The 23,016-nt window shown below is 56.5% G+C and overlaps 6 protein-coding genes across 6 annotated transcripts; 2 read left to right on the forward strand and 4 right to left on the reverse strand.

The window, feature by feature from the left end:
- Positions 1-697: 697 nt before the first annotated feature.
- On the reverse strand, positions 698-2,029 carry CH63R_01828 (Carboxy-cis,cis-muconate cyclase; the record flags this gene model as incomplete). The annotated part of the gene is made up of 3 exons (XM_018296803.1): positions 698-1,535; positions 1,599-1,708; positions 1,772-2,029. 3 exons carry the CDS (start codon positions 2,027-2,029, stop codon positions 698-700), a joined length of 1,206 nt encoding a protein of 401 aa, XP_018161619.1.
- Positions 2,030-4,678: 2,649 nt separating this feature from the next.
- CH63R_01829 (Fungal specific transcription factor domain-containing protein) lies at positions 4,679-5,416 on the reverse strand (the record flags this gene model as incomplete). The annotated part of the gene is made up of 1 exon (XM_018296804.1): positions 4,679-5,416. The coding sequence occupies one exon, from the start codon at positions 5,414-5,416 to the stop codon at positions 4,679-4,681; it is 738 nt and encodes a 245-aa protein (XP_018161620.1).
- A 1,363-nt stretch (positions 5,417-6,779) lies between these two features.
- CH63R_01830 (Glycosyl hydrolase family 16) lies at positions 6,780-8,293 on the reverse strand (the record flags this gene model as incomplete). Its single annotated transcript, XM_018296805.1, has 3 exons — positions 6,780-7,624; positions 7,686-8,126; positions 8,176-8,293. The coding sequence occupies 3 exons, from the start codon at positions 8,291-8,293 to the stop codon at positions 6,780-6,782; spliced, it is 1,404 nt and encodes a 467-aa protein (XP_018161621.1).
- Positions 8,294-9,279: 986 nt separating this feature from the next.
- On the forward strand, positions 9,280-9,876 carry CH63R_01831 (uncharacterized protein; the record flags this gene model as incomplete). The annotated part of the gene is made up of 1 exon (XM_018296806.1): positions 9,280-9,876. One exon carries the CDS (start codon positions 9,280-9,282, stop codon positions 9,874-9,876), a length of 597 nt encoding a protein of 198 aa, XP_018161622.1.
- A 1,562-nt stretch (positions 9,877-11,438) lies between these two features.
- Positions 11,439-12,529, forward strand: CH63R_01832 (HET domain-containing protein; the record flags this gene model as incomplete). Its single annotated transcript, XM_018296807.1, has 2 exons — positions 11,439-11,718; positions 11,751-12,529. 2 exons carry the CDS (start codon positions 11,439-11,441, stop codon positions 12,527-12,529), a joined length of 1,059 nt encoding a protein of 352 aa, XP_018161623.1.
- Positions 12,530-14,705: 2,176 nt separating this feature from the next.
- Positions 14,706-16,239, reverse strand: CH63R_01833 (MYB DNA-binding domain-containing protein; the record flags this gene model as incomplete). Its single annotated transcript, XM_018296808.1, has 3 exons — positions 14,706-14,879; positions 14,934-15,681; positions 16,166-16,239. The coding sequence occupies 3 exons, from the start codon at positions 16,237-16,239 to the stop codon at positions 14,706-14,708; spliced, it is 996 nt and encodes a 331-aa protein (XP_018161624.1).
- Between the last annotated feature and the right edge of the window lie 6,777 nt (positions 16,240-23,016).

The following is a 23,016-nucleotide window of genomic DNA, read 5'->3' on the forward strand; positions in this document are numbered from 1 at the left end:
TAGCGGGGCTGGCGGTCTTCCTTCCGTAACGATCTCGTTTACTGTGTGCTTCGTATCATGCCTTCTTCGTCCTCGGGGCGGAACGCGGTCGTAGTCAGGTGGTAGTAGACGTTGAGAATGGACGCGGCAAGCACCTGTCTGTCTCCCAAAAGGCGTTGGGGTTCTTCAGTGGTTTGTCGAGATCTTTAGCGGGTGCCCTATCCGATTAGCGACGCTACCAAGGTCGTAGCGCGACAGCACCTCGCTACGTTACAGTGGGCACCCATTACCGGACCCGGCGGCTTACTTGCCGACAAGAGTCTAAACCGGACGACTGGTCTCCCTTTTCTTGCTCACATTGCATCGTCATCATCCTCATCCTCGCTTCTTCCCGCATTTACATTCATCACGAAGAACAAGAAACAAATGGCACAATTTGCTGGTGAAATTTTTCATTGAATCTCATAAATGGTGAGGCTGATCATCTTCAAACAAACCATGGTATCTTTGCAACCAGAAACCGAGGAAAAGCAAGCGGTTCATGCCTGTACCAGCCACTTATGTTTTCCGCCCTCCAACGCCCCTTCCAGCCTTGTTTGACGCCAAAAAAGACAAAAAAAAAAAAAAAAAAAAAAAGCGGGAGTCGTAATCAACAGGCCCGGTCCCCTAAACACAAAAAGACGAGACCGTGTCCGGCAGGGTACATTGCCAAGTGACTCTAGACTATCTGCTGAACGAACTGGGGACCGAATCCCACGGGGCCGAAGAGCGTGACAGGAAGCGACGCGACGGCGGTAGCAGTGAGCTTGCCAGCGTCGAGGGCACGGTTGAGCGCCAACACGCCGAAGGCGCCCTCGCCCTGCTGATTCGTCGAGAAGAGCGTCTTGTCATCCTTGGACAGGCTGAACATGCGGGGGATTTGGCCGCCGGAGGAGATGGCCTCGACGAACTCGAGCGCGATGCCGCCACTGGTGGCCTTGCACGGAGAGCCGCCCTGGGCTGCCTTCTGCGTGATCTTGAAGTGGGAGATCGAGTCTGTCTGGTTGCCTGTAAGGCGGTTGGAGACGTAGACGTCCTTGCCGTCACCCGAGACGATGATCTCGCCAGCCGCGGCGGTAGTGGCATTGGCAGGAGGGAAGGCCGCACCGTACGTGCTGATCTCCTGGGTTCGAGTGAGGGAGATGGAGGAACCGTTGTTCGAGACGGAGAAGACTTCGAGCGTGTTGGTCAGCTCGCAGGCGACGATGTAAGCCGTGGCCTTGTCACCCTTGGGAGGGTACCAGGCGCCGTGACGAGGACCGCAGCCAGCAGTGCCGACGCTGTTGCGAGACGTGATCTCATAGGCATCATCCTTGGAGTCAATGATAACAATGCTGTCGGTGCCGAGGTCGCTGATGGCGAAGAAACGGCCAGAGGGGTCGAGAACGGCCTGGTGTGCGCGAGACTGGTCCTGACGAGCCTTGTTGGGACCGAGAGTTCCACCCAGAGTGATCTGCTTCAGGAGCTTGAGAGAGCTCGCCTCAGAGATATCCCAGACGTCTACAGTGCCCTGGCCACTGGAGAGGGAGATTAGTTAATAAGGTGAGCATTCAAAAATGAGGGAAGAGGGTTTGTCTTACTAGGAGGTGCCCACGAGACGGGTCTTGTCGGCGTTGAACTCGAGGGAGACAACACCAGCCGATCCATTAGCAGCCTGGACGAGTTTGAGCTCGTTTGTAGCCGTGTCGAACTGGAAGAGAGTAGGTTAGCAGGATTATTCTAGAGGTCAAGAGAAGGCAGCCATAAGACTTACGTTGAACAGGCGAGTGCTGTTGGAGTTCTCATCGACAGCGTAGATGAGGTTTGGCTCTTTGAATGCCATCCAGCTGGGGCCAGTACCAGGCTGGGAGTCGTTGGCAACAACTTTGAACTCCTTGCCGTCGTAGTCGGCGATTGCGATCGTGCCAGGAGCACCGATCAGGACCTTGGCAGTCGTGGCAGGAGCAGCCTGTCGGGTGATGACTGCAGCCGAGGCCATAGCAGCCACAGCAATGACTGAAGCGAAGCGCATTGTGAGCTGTAGTGAGGTTGGAAATGGAAATTGAAGGGTATTTGTGAGGCTGGAAGGTAGAGTTCTTTTGAGCGTCTTTGGTGAGAAAGTTAGGTGAGTGAAAAGGAAAACGCGTAAGGAAAAGGCTTTGAGACAAGAGTGGTTGCGTGGATTGGAAGAGAGGAGCTGGTTGCTGGTTGGGTGTGTTTTCGTTGTTTATATAGTAGGTAGGAAGGAGCAGGGGGAAGAAAGGAATGAAGGAAGGAGAGAAGGTGATTCGATGGGTGTTGACTGAGTGTGAATAATACCTAGACAAAATCACTGTTCAGTTTGTTTGGAAGTGAATCCGTTTTGAAGTAGAAATGCAAGTCTGATATGTTCCATCCGAATCAAAAGAAGCAGCTCAGGAACAACGGAGAGGCAGCTGCAACCTTATAAGACAAGTCAAGCCAACAAGGAGGCCCGGGAAGGCTGTGTGCATGCACATGGCGATTCATCCCATCATGCATGCAATCCTGCTTACTTGGACTGGCTAAGGTACACACACACACACTCACCTAACCCCCCCCAGCCACGGCTGGGTTGAGTGAATGGAAGGTAAGGGAAGGGATAGGGTGAGGTGGGATGACAAGCCCAGTCCATACTCAGCCCAGCCAGTTAGCCAGCATTGTCAGCCCATAACAAACCGCCTCAAGGTCACAAACATCACACAAAGCCGCCTTCCCTCCTCTTTCTTCTCTTCTTTTCCCATGTGGTTGCGTGCATCATTGGGTTTATTGGGCCAGGCCCCATGTCGTTTGAACCCTTTCTGAGTGGGCTCTCTCCCCTGCAAGTCTTGTTCGAGAGAGCAAAGGACGCGGAGACCAGACAAGGGAGGACTTGTCGAGATCATGGCTTACAGCGAGGAAACGATTGGCGGGGGTTCAAAGATGGGCGGCCGCCTGTTGGTTGGGTCCGTTGCACTGCATAGGCACATACTCGTTGAGCCTGGAGAGCCCTCAGGAGACTAAGCCTTCCTCTTTTTTCTTCTTTTTTCTGTCCTTCATGTTATGGCTGGTATGGCTTGCGGCTGGCCTATGACTAGACACCCAGACGCTAGATCGTTGGACGTTATTTGCTGCAAGCTTCCTCAAACTGCAGACACGCATGTAAGCTTTCTGCGGGGGGCGGGGGCGCAAGAGCTGGTCATGTCAAGCCCAGTCAATCCGACGCCGTCGGGGACTGGATCCTGTCATCCTGCCCATTTCTCCAGCCATAAGCCGCTTTCTCTCAGCGGGCCGCCACAGGAGGCAGGCAAGCCCCATTGCAAGCCAGGGGAAATCCCATAAGGGAGGAGCCTCAATGCCGGACGTAATAGTGTACAGGCTCGATTGCGGCGAGTGGATTGGAGAGGCGACTCCCCGAGTCCACGGAACCCTGCCGCCCAGTATCGATGAAACAGGGGGCCTACATGTCAGCAAAATACCAGCGGCGGACTCCCTTTAGGCGCTGCGGTTGGTCGCCTGGTACGAGGGGCTGAGCGAGGGCGGTGTTTCGAAACATGTTCCAGCACCCGTTTTCCTTGGCAGCAAAGCATTGGACGAGAAACCTCCCGGGCTTGTCGAGATTTGCAGGTCCAGAAGAGCTGGCAGGGAACCCAGAACACTGTTTGGAGCCGCCTTCCGCCGTCCTACCGACTTGCCCCTATTCCGCTGTCTGCAACTCCACATCGTAACTTGTGTCCCTGACTTAAGTGCTTATGGATGAGAAACCCAGGCTGCAGGCTCCCAAGTTAAGCCTGCGAACCGCGAGAACACCCGACGACGGGGGGATGGCCTGGCGCCCAAGTGGATCCATTCCTTCAACGGTACGTATCTTTTCTGCTCGCCGCTGACATCTTGCGTCTATTCTCAGAGTGGCTGCGCTTCGAGAACCAACCAAATCCGTCAGGACAGACGTGGACCACCAGCGACCGATCGCGGGCCTGCATCCAACCAAGACGCCGGTGACAAAAAACAAAGACGTGCTACAGAGTTCCAGAGAAGCATCGATACCCAGGCTCCTTGGCACCAGTACTGCACTGCAGGGGAGGGAGAAAAGGACATGCGGGAGCTCTTGTCGAACCTTGAGCTTCGGAACCGCTCGCCGTTGGCACGCTCGTCTGATCCTCCGAGGGACTGGAGATCCTGCGTCAGCTCAGGAACATAGACACCCTTCCTCCCCTAGCTGGTATTCACATTGGCGCGCACGCCGGATGCTGTTGTCCATCGCTGACTTAGGTTCAACGACGGCGCCCTACTAATTCACAGGTGTCGGCGCAGTGACAAGACTGTCGATGACTCCTCAAGCTTTTTGTTCCCAAGAGCAATTTTTAAATCTCATGGGAAAGTGACATCAGCATCATTTAGAAAACCACTGTGCGTTGTATTTATTCAACCTTGAGATGATCCTGTGACCTGGTGTGTGGTGTTACAAGATGCTGGTGATGGACTTTGTTGGCGGGTGTTAACTCGACTTGAACGCCCTTGAGCCCTTCCTTGGCTGAACACGCCAATGAGGAGAGATGAAAACCAACTCAAACCCATACTTACTAGTTCCGATCTACGTCGTCACAAGCGTGAAGTAGCCCCCGGGAACCCTATGGTTATCCACCCAGTACCCCGTCATCGTGCTTTCAAAAACCGCTACCCGTCACCAAGTAATAGTCACGGCCTTCCTCACATACACCCTCCCGCCGTCCCTCAACACGTTCTCAAAGATCCACCGCCCAACATCCTCCCTCGAGATGCCGTACCCAACGGCCTTGCTCTCGACCCCCTTCTCCGGGTCCTCGACGCCCACGCGAACAGCCCGGTCCGGCACGGCGCCGTCGCTCAGGAACGCGGGCCGCACAAACGTGAAATCCTCGCAGCTCGCCGTCACCACACGCTCTGCCGCCCTCTTGTCGGCGTGAGGCACCCTCAGCAAGATGTGGTACATGGGCACCTGCAGAAGCGGCACGTCCCGCCCGTGCTCCGAGATGCCCGTCGTCGATACTATGACCAGCCGCGGCCGGCCGCGCACCCCACGCGCCCTGAGCGTCTCGAGCGCCGCCAGCAGCGCCGCGGCGCCGTTCTTACACACGTCCGGGTCCTCGACCGTCATCCGGGCGACGTCGAGCGGGCTGCCGATGCTGGAGCTCACGGCGTCGACGAGCCGCGCGGGGTCGGCCGGGTCGACGAGGCACGCGCCGACTTCGGCGGCGTCGTGCGCGTTCCCTTGCCTGACGATGAGTTTCGGGTACTGGGCGGAGGGAAGAACGTCGGTGAGCTTGGAGGGGTTGCGACACAGGGCGATGCAGGTCCAGTCGGCGGCGAGAGCGTGTTTGAGGGCGGCGAGACCGCAGCCGCCCGAGGCGCCGAAGAACGCGATGGTCCTGATCTCGGACATCTTCGACAGAGATATCCGGATGCTTTACCGAGCTAGGATAAGTTGCGGAAGCTGTCAGGTGAGTTCCAGGCTGACTGGCAGGTGCAAGTTGTCGGCTGTTCGTGATCCGATTTATGTCAAGGTGAGATGCGGTGGGAGTAGCTTTGGGATGGTAGTGCAGCAAGAGCCAAGTGAAAGCTTGGAATGGTTAGACCAAGAACTCTGCGATGTCGATTGGATCTATCTCTTCTTGTGACAGCGAGCTCATGCGGTCTTATATCCATCGGAACGGCTTTCCAACCGGAACGCCAACTTATCAACACTATGAGCTCAGCCCGGGCAGCACATCTGCTGTTTCCTGGCGACATGGTCCGCCCGACGTAATCTCTCGAATTCTGTCTTCATACGGCGCGCGCGAAAAAGAAGGAAATAACCCGCCACGAGAACCAAGAATGAGAAGCGACACAAGGTCGAAATGCGGTCAGTATGTTGGTCCGATGGGAACAGAACCTCTCTCCCACTTCGACGACGTTGATCGATGGTACATCCCCGTCCCGTGGCTGGAAGGATCCATGATCCCTGTCGATTCGTCCAAGTGCAGATTACGGTGTTAGAGACTGGAGCTCATTCACGCGTATCATCACTAACAGCCAACAATCTCCCCGACGGCATAACCAACGACCCAGAGTGTGGCTCAGCTCGCGTCTTCGCTCCGACTCGCCAAGCACCTCGTCTCGCGAGACTCGCCCGCCCGTTCCACCGTTCGCACCCTCAAAGTTCTTCGTCGCAATCATCAAAAGCCGAACCAAGGCGTCGCATTGCGTCCACACATACTTGACCGAGTTCGAATCTTTGGTTTGAAGCCTCACCCCGATGCCAATCTTATTTTTCGTCCAACACCGACGCACAGCCGACCCCCAGTGCGGCCTCTCCGGGACTGGCAGTAAATAGCCGCGCATGTCCAACGACAGTTCATCCTAGGACTTGACAGCCAAGCAGAAGCCTGCAACATGCAAGCTGCCGCCAGTCACGGCCATCCTCGTCCATATAGCGAGTCTTTATGACGCATGCGCATGACAACTACTGCCGCACGAATGATATAGAACTTCAACTGCTATGGACTGCGTACCTTTCATATATACCGACGCAGGCTTCAACTCCAAAGCTTACAAACAGCCGCTCACTAATGCAATGCAGTTGCTCGACTTCTTACTAAAGGAACGGACGGCAAGCGCCATTACCAATGAAAGTCTCATAAAAATGCTTCAAAGGAATAAAAACCCCTCATTATATAAAAGGAGCTCGCATTGAGGCCCAGTCGGTACGTCACATTATACCATTAAACCAGTCTTTCAATCAATAAGTCCAGATACGGGTTTCCACTCTACAGCAGCAAGAGAGCAGAGGCGGCCACCAGTGCGGCAAAAGCACTTGCACCAAGTGATGACGTACGGCAGACACCGTCGCTCGTGTTGCCCGAGCCCGAGTTGCCGTTGCCGTTGCTGTTGCAGTCCTGGGAGAAGCTGCCGGCGCCGCATGAGGTGCTGCCGGAACCGGATCCTGAGCTGGAATCACCTGAACCTGAGCCCGAGTCTGAACCTGAGCCAGAACCTGAGCCAGAACCTGAGCCAGAACCTGAGCCGGACGAACTGCTGTCGTCGCTGTGGTCGTTGCCCGGTCCGGTGTTGCTGCCGCCTGGGATGGTGGCCGCCGATGCCGTAGGCTTCGAGGCAGTGCCCGAGGCCGTGGTCGCGCCGGCGTTCATGTCGAGGCCGGAGCCGAGGAAACTCTTCAGGATGGTGTCCTTGTCGCTATCCACGACGGTGTCGTTGGTGGACTTGATGTCGTTGTAGTAGTAGCTCTTCTTGTTGTTGGAGCCCGGCGGGCTCTTAGCGTTGAAGCAGCTGATCTCGACGTCCTTGACCATGGCGTAGAAGTACCCGGCATTCTTGATGTCCTCGTGTTCCCAGTTGATAGGGCCGCCGGCCCAGTCGACGGTGCCCTTGGCGTTGGTGTCGGCACCGCCAGGCCAGATGGACAGCTGGACACGGGCGGGGGTCTGCGGGTAGTCCCACTGCTGTGCGGTCGCGTTCCACGTGTCGGAGCGCTTCTTGGTGCGGCCGACCTGGCCATCTACCAGCCACTTGATCTCGTCGGGAGTCCACGAGATCTCGTACGTGTGCCAGTTGCGGAACGTGTCGGAGAGGGAGATGTTGCCGGATTGGTCATCTAAAAGGAGTGTCAGTAGGTGGAGGTAGACATGCCGGTTTTGAGAACGAGGCTGACTCACATCTAGGGATGCCCTGGAAGTAGTAGTTGGTCTGGGACATCTCTAGGTCGGCACCGACCCATTCGTAATCAATTTCATCCTTGACGTCTCCGTACAAGATGAAGGCAGTCACAACACCGGGACCACGCGAGGTCCTGATCTTGGCCTTGACGCTTCCGTACCACATGTACGTGGTCGAGGCGAGGACCGTTCCGACACTCTTTGCGGGCATGGTCAGGAGCACTGCCTCCTTGTTGTACAGGGCGGGTTCGCCCTGGGCGACCCAGTCGGCCTTGCTTGGGTCGCCATAGTACTTGCTGATGTCGACTATCTTGTCGAGCGAGTCCATGGACATCTTCTTGTCCTGGCAGACGGGGGCGGGCACGCAGGCGTCGAGGGAGAATGACATTCGAGGGTCGCAGCCGCCGAGGCAGAAGGCGCCAGTCCCGCACTGGCCGTATTCTGCATCTATTAGATGGGAACTTCCTCATTCTCGGTCACGTCGACTTACGGGAACAGCAGGGCGCATCCTGGGGGCACTTGTTGGTCAGGGAGCAGGAGGGAGGGGTCTGGGCGAGAACGGTCGAAGCGCCGAGGAGGGCAAGGCCCAAGGGAAGAACCGACAGCATTATGGCGAATGTAAGATGGTTACGAGATTGCGACGGGAGGAGAACGAATGGCTTCGGAACCGGGAGGTCTGTCGAAGAAACTGTGTTGTTGTTTTGTGCAAAGGCCTCTTCAAGGGGGTGTGGTGCTCGACAGTCGTCGTCCGCGGGTGGCGGTGGGATGCGTTGTGCGTGTTTACGGCGGCGGCGGGGAGGAATTCGGGTGTCTGATGAGTTGCGTATCCGCCGGCACGGTTGAGCCCCCCGGAATCTGGGTCGCTACGTGTAAATCGTATACAGGTGGTTCGAACGTGGGAGACGATGTCAATGTAGATGTCGGTGTCGATTGGTGTGGTGATGCAGAGTTTCGTGGATAAACTGGGTATGCCGGCTTCACGAATTGACTCGGTTCGACTTGGGACGACAGGTGCAGGGGCGTTTCGGTCGGATCGGGTTCGTCTGATCGCGCAGGGCTGTCGTTGAAGTAGCACGTGCAGAAGAAGTTGATATAGCAACAAGAGTAGTAAGCGATAGTAGTTGAAAAGCAACAAGGCAGCGCGGGTCAGGAACGAGTGACGACGGCGAGAATAGGTAGGGAAACGGTTGGCGATGTGTGACTCGAGAAAGAAAAGCCAAGGCCGTGAGAATTAGTCGAGAGGGGGGAAGGACAGAGTAAGGGATGAGCGGTAGGAGTGGGAATGCACGGGAAGTCAATCGGGCGGCTTCTGGTCGAAACACTGTACCCAGGTAGTTGCGGGTAGGCAAGGTGGGTATAGTAGGTACTCTGTATTTACGCTTACTCAAGTTAAGGTGCTATTTGGAGTTGTGTACGGATGCTCACTCTGTCCACTGATCATGAACTAAGAAAGTCGGGCGACTTGCACCGTGTGCGCTAAGTAACACGGCCGCTGCAGCACTATTAAGTCAGCACCTCACGCCGATCATCGTTCTATTTCGGACTGTATTATATGTTTATCAAATGTTTTTCGTCTTCCTGTCTTCCCTCCGTCATGCCCTCTCGCCATGCCTCTCTGGCACCCGTTCCCCCGGAGCTCTTTCCTCTCTCACACGCCCCCTATCCTGCACCAGTGCGGTCCAGTTCTTCTCAGGGTCTGGCACGCAAGGGAGGAGAGAGGGAGGGAAAACGGACCGGTCATTCCCCAGGTTTCTTCTCCTCTTCCATCGTCTCTCTTGGTCTCTTGGTCTCTTGGTCTCTTGCAAGGCGGCTCGACCTATCCGAGGCACACGAATGGGGCCACTGCGCCGCTCCTCATTCCCCTATCGGGCCAAGCTCGCTTGGATTAGGTAGCCAGAGCCGGCTGAAGCCTGTCCCTGCGCCCCCAGTGGGCTTCTTCTCGTGTGGTCATCTTGTCTACTTCCTCCCATGCTTGCCACGGGTGAAAAATACTGGGGAGGATGAAGAATGGGGTGCACTCCTCCAGGCGCTCTCGCCCAGTTGCAGTCGAGCCAGCGTCGCCAATCCTCTCGTATCAAATGAGGTGGCTGCCGTCCTCGGCCGCCCATTGGTGTCGGCGGGTCCCCCTTCCCCCCAAAGGCCACAGGGTCGCCCCCAGTGCCCAGAACATAGTTTTCGCGAGGCCGCTTAACTCATTTAGGCACTAGCTCCGAACACCCCCCCTGAACGATCATCAGAGTTTCCAGTATCCCGCCCCTGGCCACCATTGACTCGTTTATCCTTCCTTGCCCCGTCCACTTTTTCAATTCGATTAAGTCTTTGCCTGCAGTGATTTTCGCCCCGGGTGCTCTGTGCTTCCCGGGGCACGGGTCTTACGGGGCACGGGAAACATTTCTTCGCCCAACGTTGCCTGTTGTTTTGGGCCTGTTTATTCTCTGTTCTCTGTTCACTGCATCGACTCGTTGCCGTGCGGTGCAACCGCTGACTTGACATTGTGCCACTGCATCATCCCACAACGGTGGCACAAAACAAACATCTGCAGCCGTCATCATCTGCTCTATCGGGCATTAGTTGGTGCTGTGGTAGCAACCCAAGCCGCCCATGGCATAGCTTCAATTTACAGCCAAGGAACCATCAACCCGCCGAAGACGCCCCATTTGAACTATCCCGTCCCATCAACGAACCCCCACTAGGCCAACGTCTACTGTCCACCGTTGAATCCACATTCCATTGGCATTGTTGTTTATTGACGGCTTACCTTACATTCCTGCTAGGCTTTTCGCCACAAAGAGCACGCCGCCCTGTCCGGGAAGTAAACAGACAGCAGACAGCCTTACAGACAGACAGAGACCCCGGCTCTTTGACTACTTGACAATCCTATCATCTACCTACCGATACAACAGGTTTGAGGGCTGCCCAGTCACCTCTCGTCGCTCCAACGCACCGTTGGCACCTAGACGCGGTGACACGGCGCCTGCCCGTTGCAAACTGTCGTGGCATGTCGTGCCAGGTCTGACAGCGTCCGACACCTGCGAGATCGCGCCCACGGTGTCCTCTCAGGAGAGCCGAGACTTGCCTTTGCGCTACGTGAAAGAGTGCATTGCTGACAACACCAGCAGAGATACCAGGTGCCCAAACTCTTAAGGTGTGCCCAAGATCAAACCGAATAACATGGGAAGCTGTCGACGGGGCGTCAAATTGCCCTCTCACGGACTGCCAGACTTACGGATGGTTTTGGGTCCACATCGAGGCTAGACACATATCTACTCTACTCATCTTTCCACGAAGCTTTGAACTGTACGCCGTAGGCAGAGAATAAACAGACCAATTCACAACCAGGCCCAACCACTTTCCCCTGCAGTATCCAATGCACGATCCTGCAAAGACCTTGCACTTGCGTCGACGTTGTCATGGGTCGCTCACCCAACTCCTTTGCAGCCTGCACTCTGCAACCTGCAGCCATGTGAGAGGGGCTGTGTAACTTCACGGCCGTCTCAACCTGGGCCGCGAGCCTTATGCTTTCTTCCGCCGCTCTCCTCTCGCCAGAGCCCGGCCCGACAATGGTAGACTCCGTCTGCGACGGCTGCAGAACAATCTTCCAGACCAAGTGGCGGCCCTTTTCCCTCCTAGGCAGCCACGACCCCAGCACCCGCGCGGGATAGCGCCGTAACATCAGCCGCCTGTGTCACCGGCCGGACCCCATGTCTCGTCTACGAGGGCCGACGCAGCCGCCTGAAGCCCGACGAATGCTGGATGTGCAGGAGGCAGGCTGCCCGTTCCGGCGAGGCGGTCCAGAAACTTGCCGACAGCATCCTCTCCATCAACTACCGCCCCGGTCCGGGTGCGGCAGCAGTCAAAGAGAATCCCAGCCGTCGCGGTCGTTTGTGGGATTCTTTCATCGAGCTGCGCCTACATGAGAAGGAGGACAAGTTCAGGCTGCGATTCGAAATGTCCATATCGAACTCGGAGGTGATGCAAGCCGATCTCCGCACACGCCCGAGCCCCGTGTCGTTCAAGCTGTTTGCCGATGCAGGTGAGAGCCGAGCCCAAGTCCGCTCTCGCTAGGCGTTGCTCCGAGGATGATCCTCTGTTGGACGGTTTGTCCGGACTCGCCCCTGGCGGCGTCTGTCCCCGGTCGACCGGCCTTGTGGGATACCTCGTCTGAAGCCGCCTACTCCTTTCTCAGCCGCTGCATCTCGGAATATGAATTGGACCACACCTGCAAGCAGACGCTCTCGGACATCTCCTTTCCGTGCAAGCCACCAAGGCGCCTCATCAAGATCGACGACGGGGACGCTGGCCTTCACCTCAAACTCATTCAGACGAGCTCGCTCGCAGAGTTCCCACGATACTGCGCCCTGAGCTACCGCTGGGACAACCCAGCTCGCCATGCCCAGAAGGAGACGCTGCGGAGCACCCTTGGAACCTACGAGTCCGTCATCAACCCCACTGGCTTGCCCCGGACCGTCGCTGACGCCGTCGCCTGCTGCCGTCGCCTCGGCCTCCCCCATCTCTGGGTCGACGCGCTGTGCGTCGTCCAGAATGACGACGACGATAAGCTCTCCGAGATCGCGGCTATGGGCGACATCTACGCCAACGCCTACCTGACTCTTACCCCTTCCATCGCGGGTGGGAGCGATGACGGCTTCCTGGCACCGAGAGAGAACCCCTTTCTGTCCGCCCCTATCCCCGATATTCGTAGCGGGGGCGCACCGGTGGGCGTCAAATTGGCCCCGAGCAGCCGCGGCCTTCTCAACCCGTCGACCTTGGTCCAGTTGAAGGGTCAGAGGCCGAAGCCGGCCAAGTCGTACGAGCTGCTGCATTCCAGGGGCTGGACCTTCTAAGAGGCTATGCTTTCCAAAAGGATCGTATTCTATCTTTCAACCCTAATGGCTCTGCTGTCAGAAAGCGCGCGCTGCCGGCGAACCGTCGCTGCGAGAGTATTTCACGGCTATGGAGGTCTGGGAGCTGTTCCTGTCCCTGTCCCTCGCAGACTCGGAACCGGACGGTGATCTCGGGTACTGATGGCTATGGGTCGCCGAGTACTGCTCCTTAAGGATCCTTTCTGTGCTCGGCGACAAGGTGCTCGCTATCCATGCCATCAAAGACAGCTACTGCGACGGCAATAGGACCTATGACGCAGGCGTGTGGCTCCGGAACATTAAGGTCGGCCCTCCCGCTGTCTGGTGTCACCCCCGCACACCCTTTGAGATCGACCGCTTCCGGCGGCATACGACCGCGGCCGCACCGCTGCGATCCCCTCCTGGTCCTGGTTGTCGTTTGACGGCAGTGTCCGCTTCGACATGATCTGGAGTACCTTCCATTGCGGCATGGTTCGCCTCGTCGACGATGTCGGGTGCTGCGTCAGCATTCTAGGCCGCCGCAGACATATTTACTTGGCCGGGTGTCCGGACAGCCGCCACTCCTCCGCGGCGTCGTCAAAAAAGTCGTCGTGGCCGCGGTCCGGAGGCGTGGCTGGGAGACCATCTCTGCTACGACTCTTGCGTCTGGGCCGGCATCGTCGGCGCCTATACCAAGATGATGACCGAGCGGGCGGCCCTCGGGTACTAAATAGGGCAGGCCTCCTTCGACGATTTCGCCGAGCTCCCCGGCGGCGATAAACGGTCGCTGCGGAACAGCTTTGACATTGGCGAGGACTTTGACACGTCTCCCGCGCTGCTCGACTGCGTCCTGGTCTCGACAGTGGGAGACCTCCGGGGACAACCCGTCGCGGCGGGAAAGCCCCGAGGGTACTCGCGCACGACACAGGGAAACGAAACCGCCTACGGGCTTCTCCTACGAGACGTGCCGGGCTCTGGTGGCTTTCGAAAGGTCCGGGTTGGGCCGTTTAGGGAAGAAGAGGGGTTGAGCCCGTACTTTGACGATGGTCCCGATATTGGCTGGCTTTCTAGGCCCGTCTATTTAGTCCTCTTGGTAGTTGGTTTCCTGTAGAATCTGGGTGACTCCGATGCTAAAATCCTCGATAACAAACTTTTCCAACAACTTGTAATTACATACGATATAATGTGGCGGTGGATGGTTCGTCCTAGCTAAGCCGTTCTACGGAGCCTTGTAGCCAGGCTGAATAACGCTTGAGAATTAGCCATCATCGCAACTGGTCCCTGCAAGCATGCCAATTTTGTACGCTTTATCATGCGTACACCTTCACATCCATTATACACAACACACAACCACCACAACAAGCCTCTCCTGGACCCAATCATTAAAAACGATTCTTTACACTAAGGGTATAGACTTATCATGAATCGAAAAACTTCACCGTCCGAAGCTCAATCACCCACTCGTCTCATCGTGACACCAGCCGCATCATCCAAAGTCCTCCCCCACTTGTCCCCGAACCTCTTTCATCGCTCTCTGAACATCCGCCCACATGCATTATTATCCTCCTCTGCTCTAAGGATGAGCAAGAAATGAAGGGGTGTCACTCCCTTCGTAAACTATACATTTCACCACCATGGAGATGAAGTCCTCCGCATACAAGCGAATGCGCAGACCGGATCTCGAATGGGTATGACAATCACCCGCCATCGCTCAACGTCCTTTTCATGTTGCGCTACAAATTCAGAGCACATTGATAAAAGCCTTGACGACCCCACCATGAGAACCCGCGTATACATGATGGTGCGTAGGTATTCGCAGACAAGCCAGGCCGCCCCATCATCCGCCAGAGCCATGAGCATCGAGCCAGTCTGTCCGTATCGCCGAGATAGGAACAGAACACAAAAAGCCAAGTGAGTATTAAGTCCGGCCTCCAAAGAAAAGCGTGGTAAAAACAAATTGGTAAAACAATCAAGTGCAAAGGGGGAATCGTCTTTTCGAGTCCGGGTCGTCGAGATCGTCAGAACGAGAAAGAAGAAACACATTTGGTATAAACCCAACGCATTGAGACACTCCCAGCGCCGTTTCGCAGTGTTGCCCATCTCCCGAGTATCCTCAGAATCACCAAGCGGAAAGACCCTCTACCGGTTGGCCGGCTTGGCGTAGAGGTCTACGAATTATTTAGTATCGTTGATGTGGATGCGGCCGTGCCGACGCGATGTTGAGAGAGGGCATACCGGGAAAGTGCTCCTTGGCGTACTGTTCGCAAGCCTTGGCGGGCTTGCCGACTTTTTGCCCGATGACCTTCCACTTGTTGTTTTCGTACTCCTTGATGGCATTGAGAAGGGCCTGGCTCTGTGAAGTGTTAGTTGTGCGTCGCAGTGGCGGCGTTTAAGGTTCACAACAAACCTCGTCTTCCGCAAACTCAGCGTAGTGCATATCCTTGTACCAATGCTTCTTGACACTGCCCTCAGTACGGGTGGGGAAGGTCTGCGACATGTTAGATACTGCTAGGAGCAGGAGGGTGACATCTGGAACAAGACGAACCTTGGCAATTTCAGCCCAGCTGCTCCCGGCATCTCTCATCTGCTTCAGACGGAGCTCTTCGGCCGGGGTCCAGGGGGTATTTGTGCGGCTCTTCTTGGCCGGAGGCGGCTGAGGAGCGGCAGCAGCATCTTCTGTCGCGGCCGGCTGAGTCTGAGCGGGAGGGGCAGCGACAGCGGGGGCGGCCGGCGGTGGGATGGGAGTCGCGGTAGGCGCGGCAGGGGCAGCGGGCATGGGAGGGGCGCTAGTGACGACCGGCGGGGCCTGTTGGGCCGGAGCCGGAGCCGGCCGTTTGCGGTTCCTCTGAGGCTGGGGCGGGGGCTGGGGTGCATGCTGGGGCTGTTGAGCATGCTGTTGTTGCTGTTGCTGAGCGTGCTGCTGAGCGTGCTGCTGCTGCTGAACGTGCTGCTGCTGCTGGTGATGCTGCTGGTGCTGATGAGGCTGAGGCTGGGCCTGGGGCGGCTGAGGCGGCGGCTGGGGGACGCTCATCGGAGGCTGCACCGGAGTGGGCTGGTGGTGCTGAGGAGCCGGGCTCTGATGAGGCGGCGCTCCATACTGGAACTGTGGGTGTTGATCCCGACGAGACATGTCCTGCTGGTATGGGTGTTGAGGACTGAGATGAAGTGTCAGTCAAGTTTCATTGCAACGTGATCAACATCGTGGATGGATGAAAGATGCGACGTGCTGTGACGCGTCCCTCGCCTCGGCGACTTGACGGCGACCAGGCGAAAGGAATATAGTAGGCAGCATCGACAGCGGGTAAGGGGCAAGGGGTTGTTATTGTTGTTGATGTTGCTCGTTACACCTTTCCTTACACCGTTGAGCAGAGCCAAGCATGGCCGGGGTTGCTCGAGGAGGACAAGACACCTCGAGGGTACATATGCATTGTACTCCGAGAAACCCATCGAGTGTGTGGCCCCGGTACGCAGCCTCGCGGGGCGGACAAGGAGGAGAGTGTATGGATGGGATGGAATAGGAAGGGATGGGATGGGATGGGATGGGAAAAGGGAGTGACTTTGGGCGTCTCCGGGGGCTAAAGGTAGAGGTAGAAGGGTAAAGGTAGAGGTCGAGGGGTACAAGGTGGAGGAGGTACTTACTGCATGTCGCTAGGCTGGTGGGTGGAGTTGGAGTAGATGTACTCCGGCACGGGGCCGACTTGCCACTGCTGCATGTTCTAACAACGGGCCAAAACGTTAGTACCGCGTGTCAAATGTTTCGTGACAATTGGAAACAAATGCGTCGCGCAAGAATCATGGGGACAGGACGGGAAGGCGGGTCCAGGCCGTGTGTTGGTGACGCGCGAACGCGACACGAGAGCTGGCGGTGAAAGGTACATGGCGTCGTGACTTGGGTAAACAAGAAATGACAGTCATGGAAACGGTGATGATAGTAACGATAATGAGGAGGAAGAGATACGATGGACCGCCACAGCCTGCTCAACAAAGTGGCGACAGCGACGTGATGAGGCCTAGTATGGGTGAGGTCGAGAGGGTGGAAAGGGGGGGGTGAAGGGCTTGGATGAAACGAGGCGACGAGCTCGACGCGGTGAGGCGAAGGCCAAGGAAGAAGAGCAAAACAAAACAAAAATCGACGAGGGGGACAGGGACGAGGGAAAAGACGCGACGGCATCAGAGCCAACGAGGGCGAGTGCAATACAACGCGCGCGACGATTCAATCGTCGAGGTACATGCGATGAGTTGCTCCTCAATCGGGATAACGGATGGAAAGAGACAAAGTAGATAGGGTGCAGGTACTTACGGGCAATGTAGTGGTATTAACTCAATAGTGATGCATAAACCGACGGGTTGATGGATGGGGAATATTGGTCTTTGCTGCCTCTGGGGGGTGGAAGAGAGACTTGGACCAAGCCTGACGTCGCAAGAACAAGAAGCGGGTCACGCACACGCCCGGGGTTAGGAAGGGCTTTTTTTTTCTCTTCTGTTTCTCTTCCTCCTCTCTTCGGGTATGGGAAGAGGGGCAAAATTGGGTGAGAGAGAGAGAGAGAGAAAAAAAAAAAAAGGGGGGGGGGGGGGGGGGGGGGGATGGTCGGTGAGACGGTCGGGTGGGAGGGACAAGGTAATGTAAAGTAGAGTCGAGAATAAAAGGGACAAAGATACAAGGCGCGCGAGGCCGAGGACGTGTTTGCTTCAAGTACTCTTTTTTCTGGGGTGTGATGGTGCGGCGTTGCGCGTAGTGCGTGGTGCGAGCGTGGGTGTAGGCGATACGCGTGCTAGGTTGACCGAAAGCGACGCGCGATACGACACGCAGCCAGCAGCAGCACGCAGGAGGAAGACGAGAAGAAAAAGACCGAGGCAGGTGGCAGTGCAGCCGTGGCAGAACAGGAGCAGAACAGGTTAACGGACCCGTAAACCTGGACAAGAGACCAGGCAAGCGCAAGGGTTGGGAGGTATTGTCAGGTGAACTAAAACTGCGTCGCGCGGGCTCGCTTTGTCGAATCGAGAGGAGAGAGAGAGAGAGAGAGGGAGGGAACGCGAGCAAGACGGGCGGGACCTCGCAAGGAATGGACAACGATTGCCCCGTCAGTGTGGAGAACAGAGTGTGATGGAAGGGCAGTAGAAGGGACAAAAGGCGACCAAGAGTGTCGATGTCCCTGTCGCAGTCGTTGTCGTTGTCTTCGTCGTCGTCCCGAAGGTATAATCAGATAGCGCCGGCAAAGAGGAGCTTGGGGCTAGACCGGGGAAGAGGAGGAAGAGGTCGTGGTGAAGATGATGTAGGTAGAGAGAAGTACAGGAGGGTGGCGGCAGAGGTAGAATGATGTATACGTTGAGGACGCAGAGGTTCAGACAGAGGCGCAGAAGTAGACAGGCGGCGAGGCAGTGCGCTCAATGTGCCGTGCGTTACCACTAGGGTCAGGCTGGCTGGCCGGGTCTCTCCAGGGTGCGAGGGCGTTGGGTGCAGCCGGTGGTTGGTGGGCGGTGGCGGGAACTTGAGCTACGGGAAGTGGCTGATGGCGAACCAAGATGTCCGGACGTGTTGTTGGCCGGTGAGAAAAGAGAGAGAGAGAGAGAGAGAGCGCCAGAGGTGGGAGGATGGGAATGGGAAAGAGTGCGTGTGGGGGATGAGACAGGCGAAGGGAGAAAGTGATTTGACGTGTGTGAGGGTGCGAAGCAGGTATTCAGCAGACAACAGCAAAAGGAAGCGCCGGTTGTTGGTGACGCGATGCCGTATGTATTTCGTGAGCTGAGAACAACGAGATACGGCCTGGTGGCCAACGTCAAGGTGTAAAGCTGTGAGGTAGTAGGTACGACTGTCCAGAATACCTCGAGATGATGCGATGTTTCCCTCAATGAGGAAGAGGAAATCTAACTTGGAGGGGTGACGTGTTGGTTGTGATGCTCGGTTCCCAAGGCCGGGTGGATGCCAGCGGTGTTTGTGAAATCGTGCGACAGCAACGATGATAGCGACGACGACGCTGTCAACGACACAGAGAACGATGTCAGTCTTTCGTGTTAGGTGGACTGAGACGTAATGGGTGTTGTCACAACAGCCGCGCACACACGCGTTTTGAGGGCTGAGGCAGGTATCTCGGTTGCTTTCTGAAGCTGGTCCTTTGAACCAAACGTAGAGGTGAAGGTACCGTGACAGTAGCTGTGAGGGCAACTGTAGGGGCAGCGGTAGCGGTAGTGAGGGTGGAGCGAGCTGCGATGATGGATGGATGGATGTACGGATAGATGGATGTAGTAGGTTGGGAGTTGGGATGCTATGCCTCTGAGGACGTGGATGTACCTCTGATGGAAGTTACTTCCTGGTTCACGGTGATGTTTTGGACTGGTTGCCCTCTTTTTTTTCTCTTCGGTGCCGGTGGAAGGGGACGGGTCGAGAGGGAAATTTGCTTAGGGGAGGGGGAAACAGCGAGGGAACATGGGAAAGAAACGAGGGAGGGAAGGAAGGAGGCCGGGGGTGGAGGGGGACCACGCAACGCAACAGAGGCGGGGGGTCCTCGGGTCAGCCGGCAGGTCATTGAAAACGTCCGAGTATTAGCCGTCAACCTGGTTTTGTCCAGTGTCCTCACCAGAGAAATGGATCGTGTTCTATCTGGATGCCTCGGTCATCGACTTTTCTGTCAGATGCACAGACCACCTTCCCCTCCCGCCGCATTGGCCATCTCTCTTGTCACTCGTCACCTCGTCATGCCTCGATGCCCACTGGCTGCTCCGTGCCCGGATCCCGTCTCCACTCTTGTTTGGTAGCACGTGCACTTGCGCCTTCTGACCAAGGAAGCCGCCAACTTTAGCAGACAGTCCAGTACGAATGCTACCTGTCGCCTTCCTTCCTGTCATCCGTCACTCTTTGACTTTTCTTTCCAGCGGTACGAAGGTACGGTACGACTGCCAAAAATTCGAGCCCAGCCCGTGCAAGTGACTCGTATCGGCCAGCTGGCGTGGATGCAGAGGGACAGGACAGGACGAACGGAATCTGGGTTGATGGGTCCTACCTAGCCGTCCGTCATATCGCTGGTCCGACATTGGCTGCCAACTGTGCAGGTTTTGATGACGGATGTCACAGGCTCAAGCAGCGTTTCTTCTTGCGGGGAAACCCAGCCACTGCTATCATACAATGAGTGATGGCCTTCCTTCTCAGGCTCCCAAACTCCCAAGCTCGACGAACCAAACGAATCGCAATCGTTCAATGGGCATGGCACAATCGGTTCCGCGCCACTTTTGTTTCCTGTTTGTCTGGCGGACCAGGCGCGCAAGGCAGCAAGCAAACAACCAACACGTCCGACGTTTGGGTGGATAAGCGCGATGAAGAATCGATGTTGGGAGTTGTGTATGGATAGTGGGAAGAAATAAAATGCTGACAGCCTCGTCGCCCCTCGCCCCCCTCCCGACTTCTTCAGAAACGAGCTTAATTGCCTGCAATGTTGCGAATGTGCCCTGTGCTGTCTCGTAGGTAGACACTCGTCGTTTCTCTCTCTCGGCAGTCGCCTCTACATGTGCTCGATGTACCGCCTGCATGGTCCATGTACTTGATCCTCGCCTCATGTACCTCTTGTTAGCGGTACTGCTGGTGGACACCGACCAAAACATCGACCTCCGGACGGTACGTATAGTACTTCTGTTCTCCTCGAGTACCTCTGTCTCGGTCGCTGCCTGTACCCTTCCGATCTTATTAACGACCTCGGTCTTGCTTCTGTGTAGCCACGACCAAGAACTGACAATGCGCTTGTACGAGAGCCAGAACATGAGTTTAACGGGTGTTCTAGATGACAACTGGAGCGGAATATCTTACATCCCGCCAACTACGCTGGTCTTTTCCCCCTTCTTTTCACCCTCCCCCCCTTTGGTCATGCATGGGCGTTCGTCCAGAATTGGCGAAGGACTTGTCATCTTTGAGTTTTGTTATGACGCCTCTCTGTGCATGCGCGTTTGGCTCTCCAGACGCGCTCGTAGGCGAGCATGGCATTGATGACGCGAGCACGCCTGTGGTGGGAACCGATTTGGTCTTCCTATCGTCCGAGCGTTCACGTTCGACCAGAGAGAAGAGCCTCCTAACACTCGTCGTGCCCAGTTGCTTGGGAACATTTTCGCAAGGCCATTGTCACGTTTCCGACAGAGCTCGCGTTAATGGCCGAATGTACATCGTAAATACCAATCAAGTTTGCAATATGCGGACATTGCACCGTAATGAAGGCTAGGAATCCGAGGATGCCGCGCTGCGGAGGCCGCGGTCATCGCCGCTTTCGTAATCACGGCACTGGAGACAAGAAACCCCGCGGCAACGGGACCGAAGGCCCGATGGCTGCTAGGGCGCATCGGGAGAAGGTCGTGGCCGGGGGACCGAACTGCCTCAGACTGCGCGGTTGCAATCGCATCCGGGGTGGATGGTACCCCCACTTCTTCCGCCGCCGCTGCCGCAACGTACCTGCGTACGAATACCAGCTTTGTACCACCTATATCAGGCTCTTGCTCCGCATCGTCCACCGGTACCCCGCAGTATGCCGGAAGCGGGCGGAGTCAACGCCATGAACACGGAGTGTTGCTTTGTCTGGTTGTCACGAGAGCCAACAAGATCCTGATCGCCGGCCACATTGGAAGGCCAGCCGCGTATCCCGCCCAAGCAAACAGCCTCACCACCAAACAAAAGCGACGTTGCTAGTCTCCCCAAGACAAGAATTGTTTCAAACGCCAACAAAGAGGCGACGAAACAAGATGGCCCTCCCAATCCCAGCGACTGCCACCCCGGGTCGCGCCAGGTGCGACGAAAAAAAGGAGCCCTGTGACCACAGAGATGTGTCGCTAGCTTCATGCCAGGCCCAGTCTTGTATGCTGTCGTCTAGCTTCATGATGTCGACAGAAAACTTAAAACGCCCTCACAGACCCTGACCCGGTGGCTGTCTACTGCCATCCCGTCTCTGGTCTTCATGCGCTGAGGGCGGCAACGCTTCGTGACGCCATTCCCCCTTGCCAGGTCTTGCACGTTCGTTCCGAACATGAACAGAGTATACTTGTACGATGTGTGCCTTTTCGGCAAGTAGCGATGAGACACCCCGGCTGTGAAACAGCGTTGGTCGCAAGGTTCCGGCACAACGTGTTTGAGACTCGTGGCTCTCTGGCAACAGGTCACACTCTTCCACCCACCCATGGAAGCCACGTCTACCACAATATTGTGTGCAAGGTGCACCTGGGATCGGACAAGCCGTGAATCGGAACGGTGGTCAGTGCCCGTCGCGGACGGTTTTGACGAGTCTGCCGATGTTTTCTTCCAGAGTGCCGGTCGAAGCAACATTGGACGATGGGGATTTATGCGAGCGGTGAGACGGCCGATGACCAGATGATCCAGCGACGATCCGTGGCGAAAACAGACAAACACGGAGAGTTGGGACGGCCGTTGGTCCGTTGCAGGCTTCAGGCCCAGCCCTTCCTGCTCCGGCCTCCTTTGCATTCTTGGAGCCGCGTGTGACTGGGAAAGGAGTACGTGTGACATTGGAGAGGCTCAGCACAGACCCACAAGGCTGGGCCAGGTATCCTCGACACTCGGCCGAGCGAAACCGCGGCACAGGTAAGAACCTCATACAAATGGATCCTTGGGCGCGTACTGACCGACTTGTCGGAATACCATGCGGGGCCTGAATCAATCGGTTGAGCAAGGTTTGGCAGGCGAAGATCCCCATTTGCGGCTAGTAGGCTGTAAATACAGAGTCGAGACCCCGAACGTCTTCTGCAGCGGGCAGAGTTGACGCCGATACCTGTAATCTCGCTCTCGTTAGTCTCATTCTTCCGTGGATGCGCCTGCGCGATTGTAGGACTGTTGGGCATGGGGTCGCTCCGATCTATCGCTTGAAAGATCAGACGAAGGGTGTGTCGCCAAGTTTCTGTCAAGGAACCAGGCGCTACAGTTAATCTAGTCGAGGCGACGTTGACAATATGGTCCCAGTACTAGGATTGCTGGGGGAGGGCTTGACGCGAATCCGGACTAGGAGGCTCAGTCGATGCGGCTGTCTCTGACTGTATGGCATCCTAAGCCCGCCAACCACATTGCGTTCAGTCGATGATGGTCTTCGGGTGATGGGCTTCCCGAGGATCATCACCGCCATCGCAAAAGACGAGATGAGATGGCAGAGCATACAGGGGCTGTGACAGTTGGGGATTTCTCTGGCAGAATCGGAGACTATGTCGGTTTGCGGTTTGCGGGCGCTGGTCGACTCTCACGGGCTGGGGTCGATCCTTTCGACTCCGCAGGTTTGGCGAGGGCGTATTGCATTTGTTGCCGAGAAAGCTAGCCAGCCGTTGATAACCCGGATGATGAGCTTTCCGCCCCCTTTGGTGTGCTGCTCTCACGTCTTGTTGGACTGGAGGGAGTGAGATTCTTTGTTTTCATCCGTTCTTGGCTATCGAGGCTCCCAAATACAGAGTACTCGGGGGCTTCGGGCGACTAGGTGGCTCGATTTTTAGGGGTGGGCGGCCATGTTGCAGGTTGGATGAAC

This window comes from Colletotrichum higginsianum, chromosome 2 (assembly GCF_001672515.1).
Source record: "Colletotrichum higginsianum IMI 349063 chromosome 2, whole genome shotgun sequence".
Taxonomy (NCBI): domain Eukaryota; kingdom Fungi; phylum Ascomycota; class Sordariomycetes; order Glomerellales; family Glomerellaceae; genus Colletotrichum; species Colletotrichum higginsianum.